The sequence below is a fragment of the Blennius ocellaris genome (genome assembly GCF_963422515.1).
Source record: "Blennius ocellaris genome assembly, chromosome: 12".
NCBI classification, from domain to species: domain Eukaryota; kingdom Metazoa; phylum Chordata; class Actinopteri; order Blenniiformes; family Blenniidae; genus Blennius; species Blennius ocellaris.
Window position 1 is genome coordinate 19902007 of NC_137661.1, and position 23139 is coordinate 19925145.

Below are 23139 nucleotides of genomic sequence, written 5' to 3' on the forward strand. Positions count from 1 at the left end.
TCAATAAAGCTGGTAAATAATATAGTCTTAATATGGTTCATGATCATATTTCTGACCTCTTTAGAAGTCTCACGGATTGAAGGTTAGCATTAGCCTTTGTGGTATCTCCTCATTGAAGTGTTTTGTTTAGTTGCTCGGTGTCTAATTCAAGCGGGTTCTGTTCAGGCACCCCACGCAGTTTAAAGTCACTGAGGTGATTTTAACAATGTGAAACTTGACAAAAAGTAAAAAAAAAAAATAAAAAAAAAAAGGCTTCAGCTTATGGCAATGTACATTCTTTATTTCCAAACTTGAAAACAATTCTGGGCAACATGGCACAGTCATAGCAGACAAGTATCTTTTTTTTTTTTTTTTAAGAACAACAACCCCCCTATAGAACAGTATGTATAAAATTTTTATTAATTTAATATTAATTAAAATTGTTATTAAAAAAAACGTAAAACTGGCCATTATTTAGGGCGATAACGCAAGAACCTAACAATCCAAGTCATCAAGCGAGGAAGAAAAATAAAACAATATACTGCTCTCTGTCCTTTTTGAAGCTGACTTTCAGTCTTGGCCGTGTGCATGGCGAGGAGGCCTGCCATCATTTATATCGACAGAAAATGATAAGGCTATGAGCAGATGAAATGGTAATCCTGATGCCTCACTGGCAGCGGTCGCAATCACCATCAAGTAGCCCAGTACAATATAACAATTTGTAAACACACACGTGTAGGGATCCACACATGTTCAGCTTTTTACAATTTACTTGGCCTCAAATAAAACAAAGGGGTTTTTTTTCCACTATGACTTCTGACACACAATTACATCGGTGACGTTGGTCCCGCCCACACAGGAAGTCGTCCTACTTCGACTACGTGACTTCTCTGGATAGTAGAAGCATGCCTTGACGAATCCGACCTTATAGGACGATAATATGACATATGACCAGTAATTTTAGAATACCGAGGAGAAAAACCCACTTAATACTGACACATGTATCTATTGTCCGTGTGTAAACAAGAGTCCCACACTACACCTCCCTCCTCGGTTGATGATCACATCCGCTGAAAAAGCAAACCAAAAATGGGACCAATGCAATTTACAAGAAATTCATTCCCATGCAACCAGTTCATCCAGGCCTCTTAACTTACTATTAAGCGGGGCAGGATGAACTATTTCTCTCTCATTATCTAAATTTACATACACTCTTTTTAAGATGCAGCTACTTGTACAGACGTACATACACGCATGCTCACACCGAAGTGCTGCCTGTGTCTTTAAGACATAGGGACGAGTTGGGAAGCATAACATACCGATAAACACACCAACTTCTCAGAGAGAGAGAAAAAAAAACAATGGATGCGACTCAATTCAACTGTACATTTATGATAACTACCACATCATCACGGCCACTCACGTCGACAAAAGTACAGATGCACTCGTGACCGACGGTGATCCTTTATGTGTAAACCCTAGTGTTTTGTACTCCCAGCTTCTCCAATGATAAAAGCCATTTCGGACTTCCCAATGCTCGCAGCAAAAATAGAAAAGACAGGAAGAATAAAGAAAAGTGCACTGGAGTCTCTCAGAAGAGAAGTAATCTCTTCACGATTTAGCTTAATATCTGTTACGTTTGAACAAACTGACCAGACCCCTCGGCAAGAGTCCCGTCACGTCAACTCGGAGGTTTGCTGAGCTGATGAGCGACTGAATGAAGAACTACAGTAGTATTGCGGACCTGGAGGAGCCGGTTCTCGGTGAGAAACAAAACAAGCAGGCATTCCTAATGAATGAACCGCGAGCATTCAGACAAACTCCAGCATGCTTGAGCTCGCGGCGGCATCATCATGCGTATTTTGTAATGAGCTCGTCGACCAATTCAGACGGGCCGAGAGACGCTTGGCGGCGGGCGGGAGTCGACCCCCAGCCGAGCTGCTAGAGGGGGGGGGTGGTTTCTGATTCCTGATTGAGATTTGTGGATATTCCCAAACAAGATCTTGGTACAAAATAAGAAATAATATTAAAAAAAAAAAAAGTCACCCTCGTGTCAAACTGACAAGAGCAGAAATAATAAAACGTCGTGTTGAGCTCAACAGAAAACCCCTCCTTTTTTTTTTTTTTTTAACACATACGACCAGCACACAGAAATAATATTGTTTTAAACAATTCAAAACAAAAATAATAAATAAGGTTAGTGTGTGCAAAAGTTTGCAATGTCTCTGTCCTTGTTTATTCGTCTGGGATTTGTTGTGCGTTTTCTGCTTTGTTTCTGGGACGACAGCTCGACATCCTCTTCTTGATCTGGATTGTTCTGCAGGACGAAAGCAAAATCACACGCTGGTCAACAGTCGTTTTGTTACCCCGAGGCGGTGGTTTCATGAGTTGCCCCCCCCTCCCCCTCCCGTGTGTGTGCTCTTTACCCCGCCCCGTGAGGTTACTGAGGCGGTGGGTGGCGGCTTGTGTATGCGCTTGCTGGCTGGCCGGTGCGAGCTCGGTGGCGCTGCAGACCCTCCAAGATGCTCTCAGCCAGCAGTTTGACGTCTTTGTGGGTCTGCGGGTGTTTGTGAATGCGCTCCAGCTGCTGCAGGCCGCCCTCCTCCAGCAACATGCTGCAGTAGCGAGAAGCTGTGGGGTAAACAAACAAACAAAACGAAAAAAAATGGCATAAACCCTCTTAAGCAGATATGTCATATATGGGGGGGTATATAAATTGATATTAATTATACATTATTCTATATCATATGTATTTTTTTTTTATCTAAGTTTTCTTTAACTCTGTACTCTTGTTGCAACACATAGAATTTCCCCCGGTGGAACTAATCACAAAAGAGCGATTGTAAAACATTCATATTTTATTACTGAGTATGTGAAGTCGCAATACCAGGAGTTTGAGAGCTCATTAAAATGCTTTACACACAAGTATGCACACACAAGTTGGTAACAAAGAATTACACATGGAAAAGTCATATTTACCATAGCGATGACATATCAAATATTTTTCAATATATGCCACGATAATCACAAATAATGTATTTACAATTCGGAAAACATGCTTTTTTTAGGGTGAGTATAAAAATAACTGAACAATAACCAACTTTTTAATGATTTTCTATTTTTTTTTAAAATGCCCATCGAGTGCTAGAGCAAAAGCTCTACTGAACACATACAATTTTTTATCCAGGACAGTTGGACTATTTTGTGAATTTGTCCTGATGTTGACCTGGAAAGAAAATTGTCTAAACCAAGTTTCTTCCATGTAAAGGATGATCTTTATTGCCACTGTTAATACTTACTGATGTGGGACTATCTGGCCTTTTTCTGTATTTTAAGTGGATGTAAAATTACCATGTAAATGTGTTATATTTAAAGGTATATAAATGAAACTGAATCGGGCAAAAGCAGATTTGAATGTGACTGAAAATACAGAATACCAATGCTTCAAAGTCGACAGGTTGCTCTTTGACAGAAACGCATGAAACATTCATGCCGCGAGCACTGAAATTAAACTGCATAGGGATGTTTTGAATTCGTCACGGAGCACTGACCATTCTTGCTGCAGACGTGTTGCATCGCCCAGGCCGCCCACAACTGGACACCGGGGGTGTGAAAGCACTCCAGCAGAGGAAAGAAGGGGTTAAATGACCTGGTGAAAGACAAGCGACAGCAGTGATCGTGACTGCATGTCTGACGACTGCTTTGGAACTGAGTGATGTCTTAAAATCCACATTTTAAATCAAATTAATTTGTCTCTTCTGTGACAAAATAAAAAAAAAATTATAGTTAAGAGTTCAATACATTTCTGGCAAGATACATTTTCAAGGTATGTCCTTGTTTGTTTTTTTTGTACCCGTGCGTATATCAGACGCATTTCTTTTTCCCCCCCATGGAAAACAGGCTTTGCCTCAAGTTATTTGATAGAAATAATTATGCTTATCAAGGTGAATCAGATTTAAAGCCGTGAGGTCAGCTGAATGTGCGAGCATACTAATTTCTTGTGCTCCATTTGGGGCGGCATAGTGGTGGAGCTGTCGTTACAGTCGTTTCAACACCGGATGGGGATTTTCTGTGATTGCTTTGTGTTTGTGTTTCTTCCAGTTCTCTGGTTTCCTCCAACAGTCCAAAGACAGACGTGTTGGACAAACACACAGAATATCAGCAAAACCTGAAGCCTGCGTTCATCCGTTCAGCGTCCACGAGGGTTCTCCGCCGTCAGCTGGGATTTTCCTCAGCTTTGCAAATGTGCCCCCCCCCCCCGATAAAGTATTTATAGATAAATGGATGAATAGACTAACAGATGGAAGCTGGATCTCACCTGTAAGCCACCATTTCACAGTCAGGCGGCGGCCACCTCATTATGACATCATGCTAGAGATTGGAAATAAAAATCAAGATGCATGTCCGGTTAAGAAACATCAGGCACGGCTAAGGTCCGGCAATTTGGAAAGATTTGCTTTTACACAGTTTATTCTCACCAGCTGCTCGAGCAGGAGGGACCAAAGATTGGAGCTGAGCACCCAGGCCTCCTTCCCCCGCGACATCAGGTGAGCGAGGATGCCTGCGGCGAAGTAGCTGACTTCCACGTCGGGGCTATGCAGCAGGGGGCAGATGTGGTCCAGGAAGCCCTGCACCATCAGCTCTCCGTGCAGCTCCCTCACCTCCGCTATGTTGTTCTGGAACAGAGAACATGGAAGATGCAGCGGCGATGCCTGGAATGTGCATTCCACTCGACTCTGTGCTGTGCGGAGGGTAATAAAAGGGCAGTCAACTCACCAGAAGGCCGAGAACCTTCTGCTGAATGGAAGAGTCGGTAGGGAACGACTGCAGAGAAAAGGGGACACACACACACACACCCACACACACACACACGCACACGCACACGCACACACGCACACGCACACGCACACACACAGCAACAACAGTGAGTCAGCCTGTCCCACAGGCACATGTACTTACATCAACGAACGCATGATTAGCTGTGATGATTAACTCCTATAGAAACCCGCTGCGAGCTGTTTCCCCCTCTGTGCCGCTGAACATTTATTCGCGTGTGCATGCCGGCCGTACCTCCAGAACCTTAATGAAAAGGTCCAGTCCCTGGTTCTCAATGAAATGCTGGCAGGTTGTCGGCGACTCGTCGGTGAGGTTCCAGAGCGCGCTCAGCGTAAATTTCAGGGTGGCGTCCACCACACCCTGCGTTGCCTTCTGGCGCACAATGTGGAGCAGTTGCTGCAATGAAAGGAAAGTGAAATGTGAAATTTGAAATCGATTTGCTTTGACCCCCCCCCCCCCCCCCCCCCCCCACCCCCACACCCTTCAGTCAACAAGTAAAAACTGGATTCAGCCGAGGTGAGAAACGTACCTTCACTATGAACAGCTCTGCTCCGAGCTGGGCCGTCTGCTCTGTAGACAACTGAAACACACACACACACATCATGAGCTCATTTTACAACACAGCAAGGGGAAAGATGAACATTAAGAATGGGATATTGTTACACTTGCAAAATATTAAAATGGCAAAAAAAAACTAAACAAATCTGTTATATATGTGCATATATTAAATGAAATAAGAGGCGAGAGACATGATTACTTGTGATTTAACATAGATAAAACAGCCACACTCTGAATATATGATGTTCTATTTTAGTGGTAAAACAACATGATATGATTCATCAAGGATAGAGGCAGCAAGAGCTGGCCCAGTAAAAAAATAAATAAGTAAAAAAAAAAAAAAAAAAAAATGTTGGTCAGAAAAGACGTTGGGCTATTCGTTGAGGGAGGTGTTGAAAGGTTTTTATCGATCCTACACAGAGGAAGTTTGCCGAGTCACAGCAGCAAAATGGATAAAAAGCCAAAGAGGCTCCTTGAAAGACGACGGCAATTCATGATGCATTTTGAGGCACCGATGGGTCACTTCACATCAGAGGAACAAACCAATTCAGAGAAGGTACCTGACGAATCTTTTTAAACAACGTGATAGAACAAGTAAAAGAATACATAAATCTGTCCAAATCCAAACGCAGGATCAAATTGATTAGTCGATTTTAACAGAGCTGAATTTTTAATTGGTTTTCATTCCGTTCACGACGTGATGTGGAAGGAATTTCCAGAGCTGCGGAGGAAACCCACCGCGCTGGGTCACATTATTAGGTCTGTATAGCAGGAACCGGTTGGTGAGACAGATTAGAAACGGATCATGACAAGCTTTGAATGTTACAGCGGGATTTTTCAGTATTAGAACAAGGTGAATGAAGAGAAATGCCATGTTTGATGGGTTTGTTGTTTTTTTAACTGTGCAAATAATAAAAAAAAAAAAGAAAAGAACTGATGTAATTAAAATGTGAGCCCAAGACAAAAAAAAAACAACAACAAAAAACCACCACCAACAAACATAACGTGCGTCTGTGGAAAGTCGAAGAGCCACTTCTGGAGCGAAGAGGAGATTTGTGCTCGGTGAAATGAAAACCCTCAACATCCATTAGCTCCCATATCAGGAGAGCCGACGCTCAGATCGTATGTTCAACAAGGTGCACTCTGACACAAATCAGATAATGGACTGAAACATACGAACCACCGCTTCCAATTCATTGCCTCACTTAAGTGCATGTTAATGCGATACGATTATTAAAACAGTCTTATTACTTTCCAGTTATCTGATTTTTTTTTTTAATGGTCACCGCAAACCACAGCCAATAACACTGGCGGGGTTAAAGGGTAAATTCACAGAAGCTGATGACTCAACTAGAACTATGGAGAACAGGGGCATCATTTTGTTTTGCGGCAGCCGGCACACACAATCGTGTCTCATAAGAAATGTACTAATCCTTAAGTTTCCTGATTGTTCATAGATTGTTAGATTAATAATGGTTTGGGACAAAAACTTTTTTTGGATTGATTCTGAATAAAATCGACATCACTAGACATATTTGTCAACATACTTTGATCCATTGATGAACAGAGGTATTCGCTCATATGTGCCAAAAGCTTTTACTCTGAAATTTACTGAAAGTCATTATAGAGCAACAACAAAATCGTAAAAGACATCCATGCATGTGGAAATGAATAGTATAGAAAAAACATGTTGAAAAATAAATAGACCACCTGACAATTAAATACAGCACAGATACACGTCTTTCAACTGGTAAAAACTGCATTCTATCCAACAATAGTCACCGATTTAATCTTAATGTGAAATGGTGGAGGATGTAAACAAACAAATTGGTTGGATGTGTGACTGGCCAGAGCAGAGACCACCAGTGTTGTTCACAAAGTCAAACCAGGAGCTGCTGGTGCTCAACATTAACATCAAACATGATGATAATGAAAACATTAAAAAAAATAAAGAAATCTACCTTCGCAGCAAGTATAGAGATGATTGCAACAGCCATCCTCTGCATGTTTTGGTCTTCGTGATTACAGAGCCACTGCATCACCAGTTTAGCAGCTTCAAACCTTTCAAAAGAAAAGTCCGGCAAAGTATTCCTTTCAGAAATTGAGTCTTTTGACAGAAAATGCGACGGCACAGCAGTCGTCGAACCTTTAACAGGGTTTCGCACGTTACAGAAGTTTCGGTCTTTAAACATTTTAAATGAAAAAATAACCACTGTGAAAAATGAGCGCAGTTTGTGACGTTTTTTCTCACCGGTTGAATGGGACCTCTTGCAGGATTCGATCGCTGCACAGAGACAACAGGCAGTTCTTCTGCAGCTATTAAAAACACAAAGAAAAACTGGCATCAGTGTTCAATTTCATCAATAATTGACTGCAGTGTGACGCTGGAACAGAAAAAAGAGCAGACCTGCTTCCTCTCACTTCTTTAAATCTGCTACAAAAATATTACATGTTCTGTTTGCACTGAGTCTTAATCCTCCAGTATGACTATCTTTTTAAATTCCACCTTGACAGATTGTCCAACTTTGACTCCTGGATTTGATTTCAGCAAAGACATGAACAGATTCTTAATGAGACAAAAAAGTTTTTTTTTTTCTTCTAATTTTGGTCTTTAAAACAAAAACACGAAAGGAAAAGCTGTTTTTGAGGATTTTATAGCAGATTCCTTGAACATCTCCAGGTTGTTAAAGTTCCTTCTCTGAGGTTTAGTTATGGACACACTGCCCTCTAAAGGCGGCACACTCCTGCTTAACAAGTGATTCAGTCCTCCAGACTGAAACTCTGATCAAACTCTACTCTTCCTCGGGACTGAACCGCACTGACTTTTACGTGCTATGTGCTTCATCAAGTTTACATGTGGAGAATGTATGCGGACATCTGAAGGGCAACGTTATTAACACCATTTTTACTCTACACTGCTTGTGGCCTATGCAGGTTCATTCTCGGACTATCAAATCAGAGTTGTTAAGTCTTTTGCTGAGTTTTTATGATGCTCGTTTTAAAGGATTCCGTTTAATTTCCTATCCCATAAAGGAGTTTAGAAACTCGATAAAATTATTACGGTATTAAAAAATACGACAGAGTTAATTTACTTATGGGTTTCCTGTGCTGGCAAACTGCTATCACATGAGGACCATTTTCCATTTTTCTTTTTTTCCAGGCGGGGCAAGAGCCACACAAAGTTACCTGCTGGTGGTTTGGGAAAGTCTTCATGGCCTCGAGCAGAAGCTGAGTGACGACACTCAGCAATCGGACGGGCATCCCCGCCGCCAAGTCCTGCTTTGTCAGGTTGAACACGCAGGCGCTGCCGGCCAGCTGGACATTCAGAGTGGCTGGATGATTCTTCATACCCACAACAACCAGCTAGGACCAAAATGGAACGAGGAAATTCAAATGATATTGCACATTGCAGAAGACTGACGTGGCTCTTGAATTGTGCAAGCACAGTTCTGATAAAAGATGGGACGATTTGTTAGCGTTCTGTAAATCTCAATATTTACCTTGAGGATGTCGTGCCTGGGCTTCTCCATGACGTGGGTCAGGCTGAACAGATGAAACAGGGCTTCTCGAACAAACCCTTCTCTCTCGCTATAGCGCCGCAGAGCCTCGCAGATCTGGGTCTCGTTCGCTTCTCCCGCTACCTGTTTGCACACACGGGGGGGGGGGGGTCGTTCAAATGTCTCGCCATCGCTAATCACTTTGCTCAGAAGGCGCTCGCTTGTTTTTGTACCCACTTTTAGATTCCCTTCACCGGAGAGAAAGTCTGAGAAGCCGGCGTCTGTCGCCAGAAGCCCCACGAAGGCCATCCCCGGCCGCTCATCAACAAAGGCCTTCACAGCTGTGTCTGTCACCTGCGAGTTCCAGAACAAAATATTTTCTCATAAAAGTCTTTGCACTTGATTTTGAATTGACCTAAAAAGCGGCATAAGACTCTAAACACACCTGTTTCCTCCCTGACACGTCGAGAGAAACGAGCGCCGGCAGGATCCCTGACTGCTCCAGCAGCTGCCGAGCCACGTCGGAGGTGAACTGCTTATCATCGCTAATGTCCAGGTGCTGTGGAGACGGGGTTTTTTCCACAATTGCAAAAACAAACAAGCATGGTGAACACCAATTCGATTTTTGCAGTAGGTTCACAACATTCTCACTTGAAACTTCCCACTGACCTGCAACACGTTGAACTGGCCGAGGATTTCCAGGATCTGGGAAGTGCTCATCTCCAGCCGTTTGATCTGGTACAGCGTGAGGGAACGCAGCCGCTCCTTCAGACCCAGCAGGGGGGTCAGGTTGGTGATGGAGGTGTTCGAGAGGTCGAGGCTCTCCAGCCGGGGCAGGGAACACACGTCGACCAAGCCGGAGTGATAGAAGTCCACGTTGGCGAGGGAAAGCGAGCGCAGGCCCTGGAGGGAACTGAAGCGATACCAGATGGGTTCCTCCAGAGAAGACATGGTGAGGCCTGTGAGGAACAGTCGCTGGAGGGACTTCTGTGAAATGAGCAAGGAGGAAAAAAAGAACATTTTTACTATTGAGTGTGGACAGGCCATTAAGTAACAAAACTTGACACACTCTGGCCTTACCTGACAGTGCCTGTTGGTGGCCAGGCCCTGGAGAATATCAGGAATAGTCAGGTCGGCATTGACCCTGGAAGCGTCAAGCTCCAACAGCCTGTGAGGGCACAAGGCTTTCTGGAAGGCCTCCGCAGAGATCCGAGCCGTACGGATGCAGGCTCGTCTCAGCCGCAGGTATTCACAGTTCCTAAACACTCCCACGGTGCTGTCGTTCAGGAGACCTGCGGACACATTTACTTTCGTCAGTGTTCCCTGATTTCAATTTCATGTTGCCCAATTTTATTATTTTTTTTTTTTAACGTTTAGATACGTGTATTAATTTTTTTAGGTTTCCACACAGGACTTCATACAAGCCCACCATTGTACAAGCCCGAGCAGCTTTGTTTTCTCCTTGCACAGTTTATTTAAGTTGAGATTAAAAAGTAAACTCAACCTCCAACATCAGAGCGCGGCGGCACAGGATGGAGCACAATGCTGTCTCTGTTTACTTCAACCCATGATCGCAGAAATGTGTGTGCATGAGCTCTGAGTTTTGTTTTATAACAATATGATGTAGAATAGAATAGAATTGAATTTGTCCCTCTTTAACATACCTTTAAAGAATCCGTGTTCTCTAAGGAGTGATTTTAATAGAATCGTTAGTCATATGTCACCATTACATGTAACTAACATCTAACTAACATGAAGCCTCTCCTTTCTCAGTACCTCACTGCAGGATCTCACAGTGGACCTGGAAGATAATGCTTGTTGCCTCCTGTTCTCATCTAACTTGCTGAAATTAATAACACGAGATCCCTTTGTAGTAACATGCTTACAGTTGATAATTCATAATAAAACATGAAAAGGAGCCTGAGCTTTTGCAGAAAACTGAAGAAGTGTGTCTGACAAGGTGCAGTTCTTCACTGAATCACCTTTAAGAAAAAGACTCTTCTCATTGTTTTTATTTTCTTGGTGCATGCGTTTTCGTTTCTCTGTTATAGTCGTGTTAAGAGTTTATTAATTGTATTATCATTGCTCTTTGATTGATGCTGTGTCTCACAGAAGTTTGATTGCCTTGCATGCAGGCCAAAGTTACAGTGAACCTGAACTGGGGTGCCGCAGTGCAGAGAGCCTCTGTGGGGGGGCAAAGGGGCCTTGCTCAGGGGGAAGTCGGGATTCGAACCCGCGAACCTCAGATCACAAACAAGCTTCGCTTCTCATATACTATCATCGGATAATTGACCTTCAGTTGCCATCTTGGCCAGCAGCTGGTCGGCCAGCTCCTGCGGGAAGAGCACGGCCTCCCTGAAGCACAGCGAGCCGTCGGGCCGCTTCACGCAGAAACACTCCAGGTTCTGGCTCACGCAGGTCAGGCACAGGTCCGTCAGAGAGTCCGGAGACGCGTCATCCTGCAAATAGCAAGTGGCGCGTGGGCTCGAGTGAACAGTTAACAGTTGGGGGGAGTGGGGGGGTAACGAAAAAAAAACCGCATGCGCCACAAAATATTACACCTGACGCCAAACTTACCGTGTTGGTGAAATTATACGCCATGGCTGTGGTCGTCAAGTTTTATCCTATGAGACGGAGGAGGGGGGAGAGGAGGGGGGGAGCAGGTGTGCAATTCCCCAGCACCGACTTTCAGCGTCGCGCACCTCTTTCCCCGTTGGCGGCGAAGAGCCCGCCGCAGACACTCGAATGATCTTAGCGGGTGTTCCACCGAAATGAAACGAGAACGGAACAAAACAAGAGGACGCGGCGGGCGACCGACTCGCAACTCGACGGCTGTTAGCAGCGGGCTAGCTCACTTGTTGTCGCCTCCTTGGAGGCGTCGCCTCCGCGCAAAAACCTCGACAGTCGCTGTCCGCAGCGGAATTCATATCGACTCACAACGGCGGCCGCTGGAAATCCAATAAAGAGAAGAACGAGTGAGCGAAAATGTTTTGGGGTTTTTTTTTTTAATGGAGCGGCCAGACAGACAGTAAACAAAGGTCACAACACAGGAAGTAATTATTGGAGGGGGCGTGGCTACGGAAGCCGGCAAGGCAGGATGACAAAACAAGGAAGACAGCATGAGTAGTGGACAAGCGTGACCATGTCCTTCTGTCTTTGAAAGGGAAAAATATTACACGAGCAGCCGTGGTACGACCTTTTTAACGACTTCGTGACCAGAGGCAGCCATATATCTCCAGACATTTTTATGCGCTGGAGACGCTTTTGTAACATCGGTTATTAAACTCAATCGCCAAGGTCAAGTCTTCGTGGATGAAGGGAGCCCAGTCTTCCAACACGTGTTTACATTGTGAAGGTAAAACAGCACAGGAGACATGGCTGGACTGATAAACTTCGAAGATGAGAAAGAGGTGAAGCAGTTTCTGGATAACCTGGGAGTGGAGTACAGCTTCCAGTGCTACAAAGAAAAGGATCCGGAAGGTAACAACTGACAGCAGTGTGACTGGGTGATCTGTGCTGAAAAATATACCCCAGCTGGACCCCAGCTGCAGATCTGGACATGTTGATGCTTTGTGTGACCCTCCTCTGACATGTTCTCCTCAGGGTGTCAAAGACTCGCCGACTACCTGGAAGGCGTGAAGAAAGACCATGAGTCTGCAGCGCAAGTGCTCAAACGCAACTGTGAAACTTATGGGTTTGGAGAGAGCTGCTATAAGATTGGAGCTTACCACGTCACAGGCAAAGGTTGGCTGTTTGCATCCTCGTTTACTCTCTGTCAAATAAGTAATGTGCAGCAATTAAACATGCAGAACTTGTACTTTACATTAGTATTTATAGTCGTATGCTTTTTTTGATTAACATTACTAAGCTTTTCATATTGCCTGTATCAGGATGTGCCTGAACAGCATCAGCATCCTGTCAACACTTTTAGTTTACTTTGATTGTTTTGTGAAATTTCTGGATTGTATCTTACATCCGGTCGGCTACGTTGTAACCAACATTTATCTCTTCTAGCATCCAGCTTCTAGTATCTTCTCACCAGATACTAGACAATAGATTGTTTTTCTAAATCTTAAAATTGCAAATTGGTGCAGTAAAAATGGGAATATAATATCAGAGAGGTATAGTTTTTGGCACTTATGTGCGTACATAGGAGTCTAATACTATGGCATAACATGCGAAAGCAGAATGAAACATCCCCTCATGACTGGATGGAGGCTAAATTACTCATCAATCAGGTTTCTATCTGCAGTATACAGCCTAGTGGCCAACTTCCACTTAAGGGAAATCAGTATCAGTTTATTTTTTGCGATTGATGCTTTTAATGAGTTTTGAATGCTTTTCACTCGGCAGAAGGGGAATCAAGTTCCCAGCTTGTCTTTCTGATCTTCTCCACCAGGTGGCGCCAAGGAGTGCTTGAAAACAGCCTACTCCTACTTCATGCTCTCCTGCAATGCCGGAGGAAAGAAATCTGTCGACGCCTGCCACAACATCGGCCTCTTGGCCCACGACGGTCGAGCCATGGAAGGGGGTCCCGACCCCGCGACGGCGCGGCAGTACTACGAGAAGGCCTGCGCCGGAGGCTTCGCCCCTTCCTGCTTCAACCTGAGTGCCATGTTCATAGGGGGCAACCCCAAAGGGCCGGCCCCAGACATGGAGCTCGCTCTGAAGTTTGCGAACAGGGCCTGTGAGCTGGGACACGTGTGGGGCTGCGCCAACGCGAGTCGAATGTACAAACTCGGGGATGGCGCGGAGAAGGACGAGAAGAAAGCCGAGGAGCTGAAGAATCGGGCGAGACAGCTGCACGGTCAAGAGAAAGAGAGACAGCTCAAATTTGGGGAGTGACTTTGGCGCTTTTGTTCGATTCTCATTCTTTTCAGTTTGATCTCACTCCAAACATTGTGTCCAGTAAATTTATGACCTTGCGTACATCTGGATACACGTTTAAAAGTGTGTTTTGTCTTTACAATAGACTGAGTGACCGCTTCAGTCTATAGATGGTCTAGGCCAGAGAGCAGTAGTAATACGAGTCAGGAGATCTGAGCCTTACATAATTGTAAATGTAAGAGAATAAAACTATTGATTTGTACTGTTATGGGTTGTTTTTCTTCCAGTTTTTTTTCTTTCTTTCACCTTTCAGCTCCAATTTAGGGTGACATTTTTACATTTTACATGGTGGAACATCCAATGAAACGTCTCTTTTGGTATGAAAGGTCACAGAGGACGCGCTCATCCTGAAGAGGGAACAAAGCGCGAACTCCACTGACAGTTCACTTCACGTTGTCACACGCGGGCGCAAGAGGGCGTCGTAAACACGTGAGCAACTTTGCGCCCTTTTTTTCAAACCGAACCGGGCGCTTTAAGCTGAAGCCCGGCATCACAATTGACAAGACGAGTGGGAGTCCCACGGGTCACCATTGTAGTTGTCTTTTTTTTTTTTTTGTAACCGATCCCGTTAGATATATGAACGTTTACGACGCGCCTGCACGAAGTGGCTAAAAGTGAGCCCCGGTGTGGGTTTAGTGGGTTTGATGTTGCGGGCTGAAGCTCCGCCCGTCCGCCGTGCGTCTCCTCCGCTCAGCCCCCATTCAAAACACAGCACAGCTGTTGAGAGGCGCAGCGTCGTGCCCCTCCGAGCGTTCGCCTGCGAGCAGTTCAGCCGTGTGTCGTGGCTCTCATGTGCCCGCTGGAATACCGGACGGAGAAAGAGGACAAACGGAGCGCTTCGGTGAGTCGCACGACGTCACAAGGACTTTAAAGTTTGTGATTCGGCGTCGTTTGCGCTCGGCGGAAGCTAGCTAAAGCGCTAAGCTGGGCTGGGTGTGTTTGTTTTTAAACGCAGGACGCGCCTTCATCGCACTAAATCGGCGTCCAATCTGGGCGACAAGGGCCACGGAGACGTTATCGAAAGCGATAAGCTGGGCCCCCGAACGCTGAAACGTAGACCGCACGTTGCTGATGGTGTATTCAGCCCTCAATTAAGATTTTTTTTTTTATCCGCCTCCCACGTGAATAACAAGGGGGGGCCGCCGGCGAGGAGAGGCGCCGCCGCCGCCGAGTTGGATGCGACCATAAATCATGCGCTCCCTTCACATGCTACAGAAGAGTCGAGCTAGTTTAGCGTGGAGAGAAACCTGCTGCGATGTGGAGAGAGTGTGGCCGCGGAGCGAGGCTGCGTTTCGCGATCCACACTCCGTTGTTGCTCTTCCGTCGCCACGCATTTAAGCTTCTATTTCGGGACCAAGGTGTTTGTGTCGCCGGTCGGTGCCGTTTTGGCCCCCTGCGCGGCTCACTTTAGCAGCCGTGCCCCAGTGCGGGCGCTCCGCTCCCGGATCGTCTCATTGGCGGTGAACCCCCCCCTCCCCTCCCCTCTTCACGGTCTCACCCTCCGGGGAGTGCTTGGGTGTGGCGTGGGTTCACCCACGAACAATACAGTAAACAGCCCCGTGGCCTGTATCTAGTTTTAGCTATCGTCTAATCTTAAGTTCCAGCAAGAGATGTGAGATTAGATAGACGTCTGGCAAAGAGAGGGAGCCGCCGGCAGTCCACCCTGGTGTCACGAATTGAAGAAATAAAGCAAAAGTTTCTTAACCTGTAGGTTGGACACAGGTCACACACCTTCAAACTGGCTGGTAAAACAAGCTTCGGGAAAACACAACAATCTACTCACTCTTCAGGTTGATGCGCTTAGGACTAATATTATGACTTTTTAATACAGAATTATTATCATTGCAACATGTCAAACGGGATTTAGCCCATGACGAAAGTGTTGGAGCAGATGCATCTGTGATGGTTTGTGTTTAAAATCTGTTGTCAGTAAGTTTATAAATTGCCTATCTTTTTCATATCAGATCGCACTTGGAAGAAAACCTCCCTCCGCTCAAGGATCTTGTCCAGCTTGCTGAGTATCGTGGCTGTTGCTCAGGCCTGCATCTCACCCTGTTTTTTTTTTTTTTTTGAAGGACTGTAAGGAATGTTCCATATCGATATTTAGTGTGGCCGTGTGGAGCTGCTGTTCTCAACACTTCACTTATGACCCAGAGGTCACCGGTTCGCGCTCATGACCAGCATGCCTCTGCAGTGCTGTGGCGTGCCGTTTTGCCGAAAAGACTGGAACGGTCCTGTTTGTTTTTCATTAGTTGCCTTTAACTGTTCAACTCATACATGTGTCAAGTGATTTGTAATGAACTTGGAGAATATCATCCATCCATCCAGAGTTCATGCTATTATATGGCATGCATCTGAAACACAGTGCCAAGTATCAGGGCTGAGTCTGTAATCCAATAGACTACAGTTGATTCTGTATTCTATCTTTCATCGAGCTTTGTACCGGTCTTAAGTGACACAACTCCCATCTGCAGGCCTGTTTACAAATGCAGCACTCGACATTGTGTATTTTAGACTTAATCCTTTTCCCCCCCGTCTCTCATTCTCTACTGTACACAAAGACGTCATGTTGCATATTTGTTGCCTGCCAACAGAAACTGTAAACGCCTGGGAGGTTTGCTGAATGTGTCTTTTTGGTTAGTATAGTAGTTGTATTCTTAATTAGTTTGCATGGTCCGCATGATGGCGGTTGCTACAACAAGGTTACAAGTTTAGTTTAAGTCCAGGTGGGGATGGGGTGGGGGGGGGACGACTTCAGCCCCAGCTACTTTCTAGAAACCTTCTCTGTTACCTCCACCTTCTGGGCCTCCCTAATCCTAAAGATGCTTCATGTATGTGGGCCCATCTGTTCAAACCCATGGTGTAACTGCTCTATCCAAGGCCTGCAAATGTGATTAGTTAGAGATTACGTGTGTGTGTGTGTGTGTGTGTGTGTGTGTGTGTGTGTGTGTGTGTGTGTGTGTGTGTGTGTGTGTGTGTGTGTGTGTGTGTGTGTGTGTGTGTGTGTGTGTGTGTGTGTGTGTGTGTGTGTGTGTGTGTGTGTGTGTGTGTGTGTGTGTGTGTGTGTGTGTGTGTGAGAAATGAAACTCCCTTCTCAGAATCAGAGCCGTGTGTTTACAAGAGAAAGGGATAAAACACCGGAGGGCTTCTGCGTCATCAAATACAACCCCTGGTCTTTCTCAGATTGTGTTTCTCGGCTCCACATTACATCATGTTCATCACATAGTTCTCACAAAAAGAATTGGATATGGCTTCCATTTCTCAGGCTTCTTGTGACTTTTTAATATTCATTACTGAAGCTTTTTTTTTTGTTTTTTTTCTGCACCGAGATTTGTGTCTGTGTGACCTCCAACCAGCGCTGTTGCTCGGTTGCCAGGGCAACTTTATTGCGTATGTCTGGCACATCCATTCAGCACAGATGGAACTGCAAAGTCACATGTCGTCACACTCTTCCTCTGACGCCTCGGCTCTGTAGTCATTCGGCGTGAGAAAACGGAGGTCTGTCCACTTGACGAGCCGTTTTTTGACCAGTGACGGCAGCGTTGGGTTATGATGGAGGGCTCGATAAGGACTTGAAGAATGTGACGAGCTTCTAATGTCGCCGGCGGTTTGTTGTTGAAGTGGGTGTTTCAGAAGCGGGCTCGGCTGCCACCTGACTAGCGGACCGTGTGCAAGGAGAAGATAAGACTCTGGGATAATGCACGGCCCAGCTTTCACTTCAGAAATCTCAGAGGTAGGCAGTGTGGCTCACTGCGGGGGTCGAAGCAAACACGCCTTTTATGTTGTACACAGGAGAGCGTTTGAGGAAGTGGTGCGAAACTGTCTCCTCTTATTGTTGTGAGGGTTATTTGCCATGTGGTTCCGGCTGTGTTGTAATCGCAGCGCCTGTTTAGGAGAAGTGGAGCGCGGTACTGAAAAGGGGTGTCTCTCCTGACTGATGGCTGAATCCCTCCTAAAACACACATGCGTGCACGTCCATGAGAGCATTTTTTTTAACCCTAAAGTCAAATGTCCTTGGGGAGTGGCTCACACACCAAGAGTTGCAAAATCAGTGGACTCCTGTTATACCTCTCTCCCTGACGCTTTTCTCTGTGTAACACTTGCTCTGAGTTTCTCTTTCTTGTTGTGAGTGGGATCTGATGCTATTTTCGTCCTGCCTTTTTTTTTTTTTTTTTGTTCACTTTTCCAATAGCCAGGCAGGATCCTTTATGCTGCATCAAGAAATACTACGTTTACTAAAAGACCAATACCACCTTCCTACTTCTTTCTTGTGTCATTTTTCTTTTTGTAAAAAATTCTGCTTTATCATTTTAGGTCAATCGTGTTGATTCATTATTTAACCTTCTTAAGATGCGGCATGTTTTTTTTTGGGAAAGTGCAGGAGACAAAGGTAGTCCAAACTCCAACTGTGAGTTTGCACTCATCCAGGCTCTCCGACTGTGCCGAGGCTGAATTTTTAACTACTTGGGTTGAGGTTGCTCCACTTAAGACGAAAAGGAACCGATAGTGCACAAGCCAGGGTCAAAAAAGAGGAAGTGTTGCATTGAGGTCTAAAGAACGTGAAAAGGGGGAATACAGATTTCTAGAAAGGGTTAAACACAGCAGGAGCAGAGAGGATTGAAGTCAGATGAGGAAAAAGAGTGGGAGGAAAGCAAGACAGTCTGGATTTTGAAGAAAAGGTTTGTGTGAAAGCTTTTAATGTATTCTTTTTTTAATCGCTTAAGATTAACATTCTTAACCGCCTTGCTTTATTTCATTTCTTTGTGAGGCACCGTGTCTCAATGGTGCTCTATAAATAAGTTTGCCTTGCCTGACCTCATCTGCCTTACTTTGCTCTTTCACTCATGCCGCCGTTCGTTGCAAGGGAATCATTTGCTGCCTTATGAGCCAGTCGATGTTGGTCTGCATTATTTGAAAGCCGACGGTGGAAACGGTATTAAATAAGCTGCTTGGTAGAGGCGCAGCATGCATTATTAAGTTTAGCAACGCATCTCGTGACGGTGAAGACTAATCAAATTATTATAGGGCTTGGCGTTGTAAATTAATCATCCTCGTATTAGTTTTTAAGACCAGCATTGGGGCTGACTCATCAACATTTTGAGGAACATGCAATCTTTACCACCAGTGTTGAAACATCAATTTGTCTGATATGACCTCCTTGTTCTGTAAACTATTCAACAAGGTACCCCAGCTCACCCATTTTAAGATTGAATCTTTTTGACGAGAGAATTAAAAGTTTTATGTAATTTATATATTTGACAAATGGTTGGCTGGTCTGAGGGAATTATTTTCGTCTTTGCTATGAATCCTCAAATTTTGATGCATTTTAATACCAATTTTTATATTTTTTTTGCCAGTTGTCAGGTGTTGGCATGTAAACTTCACACAACAATAACTCTTCCACCTTTTTATGGCGTCTAAAACGCTCATAAACTACTAGAAAATGGACAAATGGACCGTCACACCTCCATAGCAATCATTAAAGTGGCTCTAGACCTTGCCGATTATATTTACGATATGTTGAGATTTTCCCTCGAGATTTCCGCAGAATGGCTCAATAATAGGAAGGTGGTTCAGTTTTCATCCATTCCAACGTCGAGTAGAAAAATACTATGTAGAGAATGCCAAAACATGCACAACATATTTATTGGGTAAGAGACACCAGCAAACACACGGGTGAATATTAAACGCGGTGTGCTTTAATTGTATATAAATTCCGAATACAGGCTTCTCATTGATTTTCATGACCATAAAGTTTAATCTGACGCATTGAGGTCCTTTTAACTACAAGTTTCAGGTCAGGTCAGATGAGCCGATGGCTGTGTCATATGGTCCGTGGCCCAACAAATTGGCATGACATTGAAATTGAACTTATTAGGACGATAATACACGTTCATGCATGTATTCTATTTATTTGCACTAAAACATTTTATATTTGTGGATATTTGGTCCCCAGGACTTCTGTTCTACGATTATCAAATGAGTGATGGGACTCGCCAGCATTTCACACCTTTGTCTTATGAATAGTCCGAAACATGCATAACGATTGCATATTGAAAGCTTAAGTCATGTGAGAAGAAAAGACTGAAGCACACTCTCATTGTACAATTTATGGGGAGTCTATAGCCATGAAATCTAAATATATCCAGTCAGTCATCATTAGGAGGATTAAACATCTTCATGCACAAGCTCTTGTGGTTGTTTCTCCTCCGACATGTGATCAGCATGTGTGCTCATGCTTTAAAGTGAAATGTTCTGATTTTTCAAAACCGTAGACTTCGCGTTTGGACTGTTTTGAGAGGTTTTGTTCTCAGGACAAGGATGCAGTATCCCCCTCCTGGCTGGATTGACTATAAACAGACAGGAGCCTCACCCTTCCACTTCCCCTGCAACGTTGTCCCGTTCCATCGGACTGTGTCTTTGCTCGAGACGACTCTTGTGGTCTTGCAACACGGCATCATCTATCTGTCTGAGTGTTTTGGCTCAGGATTCAAACTGAGAGCCGGGCCTCGGCTGTGTCATGGAAATCTGTGAACCCTGTGGGGAACCCAGCCAAAGACAATAGATCACATACAGACAAACATGATTCCTTCACCATGTTCTCTCTCTCTTTTTTTTTTTTGAACCCCTCTTCTCTGTGTTATCTTTTGCACTCCTTCCCTCCATCCCATCCCAACCTGTACTTTTCAGGCTCACAGCAGGCCTTTTAAACATAAGCATACTATGAATATAAAGCCCTTTATACGCCTCACCCATTCTCCTCTTTGCCTTTCTGTTTACCCTTTAATACCTCTTTGATAAAAAAAATAAAAAGAAGAAGCAATGATTCACATCTTGTGCAGATATGTTTTTCGGTGGCTTCTCACACAATCAATTCAAATGTTAGTAATTGAGACGATCCATTTCCTGTCGCCTTTGTCAGTTTCCCCAACAGGTTCGGTCTCTACTTGCAGACAGAGACGTGTGAGCACATGCCCTCAGTTATACACTTTACATCACCAACTGTCAATCTTGTTATTGTCTAGTCATGTTATGCACTCTGGTTTTTGTTCATTTTTGCTGGTATAGCTGGTAATACACCGTTCATAAATATAGTCAATACCTCTATATATAATAACAAATACTATTATAGTTATTCTGTTAAATCAGGTTAACTCGCATGCGTGTCACATATGAATGAAGTAAGTTCTTTGCATGGAAGAATGAGAGTACTTTATAAACCGTTTTGAGTTTGCTTTGTACGTGGGAAGATGATCTGAAAGTTTGCCAGATTGTGACAATAAGACAAAAGGAAAGCAAAGGTGGGGGGGGGGGGGGTGTCGGTAACGATTTGAGAAAAGAAAGGGCGTGTGTATATGACATTGCCGCTGGAAACAATGTCTTTCCTATTTTTAGTTTTAACGAATGGATGTTTAGCTGCACATGGATCCTGCCTGTACTTGTCCTCTTGAGAGATCAGAGGCACAGACCAGTTATACGTGTCACACACACACACACACACACACACACACACACACACACACACACACACACACACACACACACACACACACACACACACACACACACACACACACACACACACACACACACACACACACACACACACACACACACACACACACACACACACACACACACACACAGAGGCTAGCCCCTGGCCATACTGCTCTGTTGGAGAGGAGGATCAGAGAGGGGCTCATTCAGGGAGAGCTGGGATTGGGGGATGGGGGGGGGTTTGAAAAGATACAGCTGTTTCTCCGGTCTCAGCTGTTGCTCTTCATCCATTGGATGCAGGCTCTGTTCCCCGTCTCGCTCCCGCTCCTTCTCGCCGTCTCTCACACACTTCCTCGCTGGAAGAAGTACACAGTGTAACATTGTTCCGTCTTGTGAGAGAAAGATGTAAAAAAAGAAAAAAATCAATCTTTCATAGCTGCTATCAGATGGGGGAAAGTGCACGCTCGGCCTTTTTAGCAAGAGAGACAACCATGTCTTGGTTCTGTCTACCTGTACTCTGTTTTGTTTATCTTTCATTGTTATTTTTCTACTTTTCCTCGTTTTGTTTTCTCCATGGCCACTGTAAGTATTGGTGTCGTGTTTTATCTTCCCATATCACCTTTGACCTTACGGACTCTCAGAGCAAACAGCCGTCTGTGCATGTGATGTCTGCCTTCACAAGGTTTAGGCGATAGTCCTCTGATATACTGGACCAAAGGTGACAAAAATATTGTCAGACAACGTCTCATCGGTGTGTTGTATGTTTTCATCTTCTGAGCTGGAAACGTCCTTTTACTGTTTGAGTTACTCGTTGGGTTAGTAATATTTATAAATGTGAAATTCCATTGATTCCGTAAATCATGTAGATCTCATTGGGAGTAATAAGCGTAATTAGTGATATTTCAAGCAACGTTGTCGGTACTCTTCAAATGTACATATATTCCATATCGCTTAATCCTGAATCATGGGTGCTGGAGTCAATCCCAGTTTACTATGGGCGAGGGCCGGATACACCCTGGACAGGTCACCGGTGTGACTGTTTGTCTCTTGTGTTTGCCCTGAGATGTGATTGCTGACCTGTCCGGGGTGTGTCCTCCCCCTCACCCTGAGTCAGCTGAGATCAACCTGCTGGATCGGTGTAGCCATATAGCAAATGTTTTATGTGTAAATTTAGAATAATTTAGTAAGTCCGCTTTGAAATGAAGCCACCTGCAGGTGTTCTGGTAAGCTCAGTGTGCAGGGCCATTTATTTTCTGTTGTGTCTTTGCACATGTAATGTAATGAAGCGATGTCCTCCTGTGAGACCTTGAACCCAAGGTTGCCCCCCCCAATAGTGTTGGAAGCTCTTTGCATGGCAGTGGTAGCTATTGATCTGGGAATGTTTAAGTGAAAGAGTGAGTATGACTAACAGTGTGAACCTTTTCCAAGTGGTTAAATCGGGCTATACAAGTGGCGTCTATTTTCCATTCATCTTGCCCTACATAAACCGTGACTGGCCCCGGGCCCGTGTCCTCGTGGTTTTGGTGGTGGCTGCAGTATGACTCTTTACTCCCAGTCAATACAACTATAATCATCTCCTGTTTTTAGATGAAATTCTCTCGTCATTTCTTTCTACCCTGTTCCTAATTTTAGGTCCATTTAGCCCCACCGGCAGTGAACCTCTAATGTCACAAGGGTCACTGGTCGAGGTCCGGACCCAGACGCTGTCCCGTACAGACTTGGATCTACCTAAAGCCACAACAGCAGTTATGATTTAAAACCTGCATGGTGCTTTTTTTTTTTGACTCAGCACAGCCTTTGCAGGCTTTACCGTAATGGTTTAGGCGCTGAGGAAATGCACAGGGCAATTCCATGCAAGTAAAGTCGTCACACGTAATGCCTCGCA

At 44.6% G+C, this 23139-nt stretch overlaps 3 protein-coding genes across 5 annotated transcripts in view; 2 read left to right on the plus strand and 1 right to left on the minus strand.

The window, feature by feature from the left end:
* Window positions 1-259: 259 nt before the first annotated feature.
* zyg11 (zyg-11 family member, cell cycle regulator) lies at window positions 260-11915 on the minus strand. Of its 2 annotated transcripts, XM_080506931.1 has the most exons (18): window positions 11448-11915; window positions 11164-11329; window positions 9951-10162; window positions 9540-9857; window positions 9316-9429; window positions 9108-9224; window positions 8874-9014; window positions 8560-8736; window positions 7625-7689; window positions 7335-7434; window positions 5345-5395; window positions 5050-5211; window positions 4756-4803; window positions 4458-4655; window positions 4298-4350; window positions 3531-3628; window positions 2406-2610; window positions 260-2296 (listed from the first exon to the last, which is right to left on the minus strand). In XM_080506931.1, the coding sequence occupies exons 1-17, from the start codon at window positions 11469-11471 to the stop codon at window positions 2420-2422; spliced, it is 2235 nt and encodes a 744-aa protein (XP_080363057.1). In that variant the 5' UTR covers window positions 11472-11915; the 3' UTR covers window positions 260-2296; window positions 2406-2419. The 2 variants fall into 2 exon arrangements, with proteins under 2 accessions (XP_080363057.1, XP_080363056.1); XM_080506930.1 differs by having other exon boundaries at window positions 9540-10162; window positions 11448-11836.
* Window positions 11916-11970: 55 nt separating this feature from the next.
* On the plus strand, window positions 11971-13965 carry coa7 (cytochrome c oxidase assembly factor 7). Its single transcript, XM_080506932.1, has 3 exons — window positions 11971-12350; window positions 12474-12614; window positions 13270-13965. Exons 1-3 carry the CDS (start codon window positions 12245-12247, stop codon window positions 13713-13715), a joined length of 693 nt encoding a protein of 230 aa, XP_080363058.1. The 5' UTR covers window positions 11971-12244; the 3' UTR covers window positions 13716-13965.
* Window positions 13966-14535: 570 nt separating this feature from the next.
* Window positions 14536-23139, plus strand: part of ralgps2 (Ral GEF with PH domain and SH3 binding motif 2) — a 72008-nt gene continuing 63404 nt past the window's right edge. For both annotated transcript variants that reach the window (XM_080506760.1, XM_080506761.1), the window contains exon 1: window positions 14536-14598. The gene's annotated coding sequence lies outside the window, so the exon portion shown is untranslated. The remainder of the gene's footprint in view (window positions 14599-23139) is intronic.